Below are 3,040 nucleotides of genomic sequence, written 5' to 3'. Positions count from 1 at the left end.
GGCTTTTAAGTGGCCTACCGATTTTAAGGTCATGGCCGGGTGGGCTTGGGGTTTGGGCTTTTAAGTGGCCTACCGATTTTAAGGTCATGGGCCATAGCAACAACAGGAACATTTCATAAAGCCCTAATGCATTTGTAGTTGCCTCCCACTTTCAATCATATAAATGACTTTAATATTGTCAAATTATTTATCGACTCCTAATATATGTACAATATATATATTGAATGAAGGAATGAAGCAAGTATATAAAATTATCCAAATCATTTTTGATAATTCTTATTTGTTGATTCAAGCTCGACCATTATGAATAAATTAGTTAAATTTCACGGAACACAATCCTGTGATATGATCATACATTTAAATAATACTTAATTAGGATGCAATTTTTGTTGAGTATTTTGTAAGCAGTGGAGAAATATTTAAAATTAAATAGTTTGCATTGAAATAAATTGAAGTAATGAAACACAATAGCGCTATAACATAAATAGAGCAATGGAAATTATAATGATTGGAGAAAAATATTAATATTAGATATATGTTGTTGATTTCATTATCATTTTCATATTTGGTATTTTGATCGGAAAGAAAAAGAATACAAGGCGATGATCCAACGGTCGATTCCTGGAACTGCACCGTTTTATACAATACTCCCCCAATTTCTTGGGCGGTACGGGAATCCACGCGCTCCTCTCTCTCTCTCTCTCTCTGTCTATTATTATTCAGACGCTCCCCACTTGCACCACCGCCCAATCAAAACCCCTGCCTAGGGTTTCAGATTTTACTATCAACTTCACAGTTTGGATCCTAGTCGAAACTAAATTTAGTTTTTACGAATAAATCACCAAAGTTGCTTTCCATCTTTGATCAATCAATTCAATGGCGGAAGACCAGGCGACGGCGTCGGCCAGTAGTGCGGCGGCCGCATCATTGGGGCACTCAGTGATACCCATAGTGAACAAACTGCAAGATATTTTCGCGCAACTAGGAAGTCAATCGACGATCGAGTTGCCGCAGGTGGCAGTGGTCGGCAGCCAGAGCAGCGGTAAATCAAGTGTGTTGGAGGCGCTCGTGGGGCGTGATTTCCTGCCACGTGGAAATGATATCTGCACGCGCCGTCCGCTCGTGCTGCAGCTCGTGCAGAGGAAGAGAAAGGCTGATGGAACGGATGAAGAATGGGGGGAGTTCTTGCATTTGCCGGGGAAGAGGTTCTTTGATTTCAATGAAATCAGAAGGGAGATTCAGGTTATTTTTATGTCTAAAATATTTTTTTTATTAGTGCAGTATATTTAAATTCGAAACATGTTGCTGTTCAATGTGATAAAAACGAACCAGTTTGGCCGTCAGTATTTAAAACACTAGTTAAAAGTGGGATTGGGCTTCTAATTCTCATTGTTATACCTGAAGTTCAAGCAATTGTCTGTCAATTAACTTTCCCTTGCTTCTAGCGACTGAGATTGATTGTCGAAAAAGTTGTCTGCACTTCAATGTGGGACTAGAAACCTAGATTAACTTCAATGTTTGATGCACTTAGCTCATACAGACATCTTATGTTTGGTTATGTTGCAGTGAATTCTTTGCATACGAGAATGTAGATGGAGTTTTTTTGTTTTTAAGGAGCTGTGTTCCCCATGATGCTTTTACTTTGAGACCATGCTAATTCTGATCATAAGTTGATGAAATATATCTCTGTGATTCTGAGGGAACACTTTCTCTAAAATGTAACTTCATCTCCTGTGTCTTGCAATCAAAGTTTAACTTCATGGTTGAAGCAGGAAATGATTTTGTGCATGCATCTGAAGGTTGACCTTTTGTATGAAAAACCAGTTTACAAAATTTCATGTTGGTTATGCTTTCATAGCAGTCAGATTGCTACAAATGAGGCATTTTAAACTCCGCCAAGATTGTTGAAGACAGAGGGCAATTATTCTGTAATGGCTTCATTTTCGGGAAAGAACCATTTACCATTTCATGTTAACACCTGAAAGCTCTAATTGTATGTTGCCTTATTGCTTTGGTTGCATGAGTGGTTCCTTTGCTTCCTGTTTCTTTATTTGTTCTAAAATATTCACCTGGCTGTCCTTTAATACTAGATTGTGGATTATGCTTAGGCTGAAACAGACAGAGAAGCAGGAGGAAACAAAGGCGTATCAGACAAACAGATACGCTTAAAGATTTTCTCACCGAATGTTCTTGACATAACGCTTGTGGATCTTCCAGGCCTAACAAAAGTTCCTGTTGGTGATCAGCCATCTGATATTGAGGCACGCATTAGGACAATGATAATGTCATATATTAAACTTCCAAGTTGCCTGATCCTGGCTGTGACACCAGCAAATTCAGATCTGGCAAATTTCCCGATGGTTGGTTTTGCACTTAAAATTTTCATCCACCCCAAAGAAGTATTATTTAAACTCAAAGTCTGCACTACTAGAATGGTGGATTTTGGTTTCTAGAGCTCACGTGTAAAAGTTTATAATTGCAGGTTATAGAACAATTGGTGTAATTACAAAGGTGAAGATTTTATTGCTTATTTATTTTGTGGTGCTTACTCTATCTGTTTGGTTCTTTCCTGAGTGTGACTCTTTATGGTTGGATTGATGTTCCAGTTGGATATTATGGATAGGGGTACTGATGCCCGCAACTTTTTGCTTGGAAAAGTTATTCCTCTTCGGCTTGGTTATGTAGGTGTTGTGAATCGCAGTCAAGAGGTAATTTTCAGCTAAGAGAGATGACAATAATTCTCGATTGTTATACTGTATGCTATTTCATTTACTCTGGAGCAGGGCTGAAATTATTCAGTTAACAGTTAACATGCTTACATGACATTCTTATTTATTTTGACTGCTCGAAGCTCTCTTCTGCACGCTTGGGCCTTATTGTCTTGTCAATTCAGTGTTATGGTGATATAAATTGATGTGTTTTCTGGGTATATGTTTCTAAGGTATTCTAGTCATTTAGGTTTATGTGAAACTGGATATATCATATATATATTTTTTCTGCATTCTAATTTACATTATACTTGACATGGTCCTTATTAACT

The 3,040-nt window shown here is 37.7% G+C and overlaps 1 protein-coding gene across 1 annotated transcript in view; it reads left to right on the top strand.

The window, feature by feature from the left end:
• LOC105169290 (dynamin-related protein 3A) overlaps positions 631 to 3,040 on the top strand; it is a 10,419-nt gene continuing 8,009 nt past the window's right edge. Inside the window, exons 1-4 of the mRNA XM_011089662.2 lie at positions 631 to 1,242; positions 2,109 to 2,360; positions 2,470 to 2,511; positions 2,607 to 2,708. Coding sequence (XP_011087964.1) covers positions 877 to 1,242; positions 2,109 to 2,360; positions 2,470 to 2,511; positions 2,607 to 2,708 — 762 coding nt within the window. The 5' untranslated portion in view covers positions 631 to 876. The remainder of the gene's footprint in view (positions 1,243 to 2,108; positions 2,361 to 2,469; positions 2,512 to 2,606; positions 2,709 to 3,040) is intronic.

Source organism: Sesamum indicum, linkage group LG8, assembly GCF_000512975.1.
Source record: "Sesamum indicum cultivar Zhongzhi No. 13 linkage group LG8, S_indicum_v1.0, whole genome shotgun sequence".
Classification (NCBI taxonomy): domain Eukaryota; kingdom Viridiplantae; phylum Streptophyta; class Magnoliopsida; order Lamiales; family Pedaliaceae; genus Sesamum; species Sesamum indicum.
This window is presented reverse-complemented; position numbering and strand designations above follow the sequence as displayed.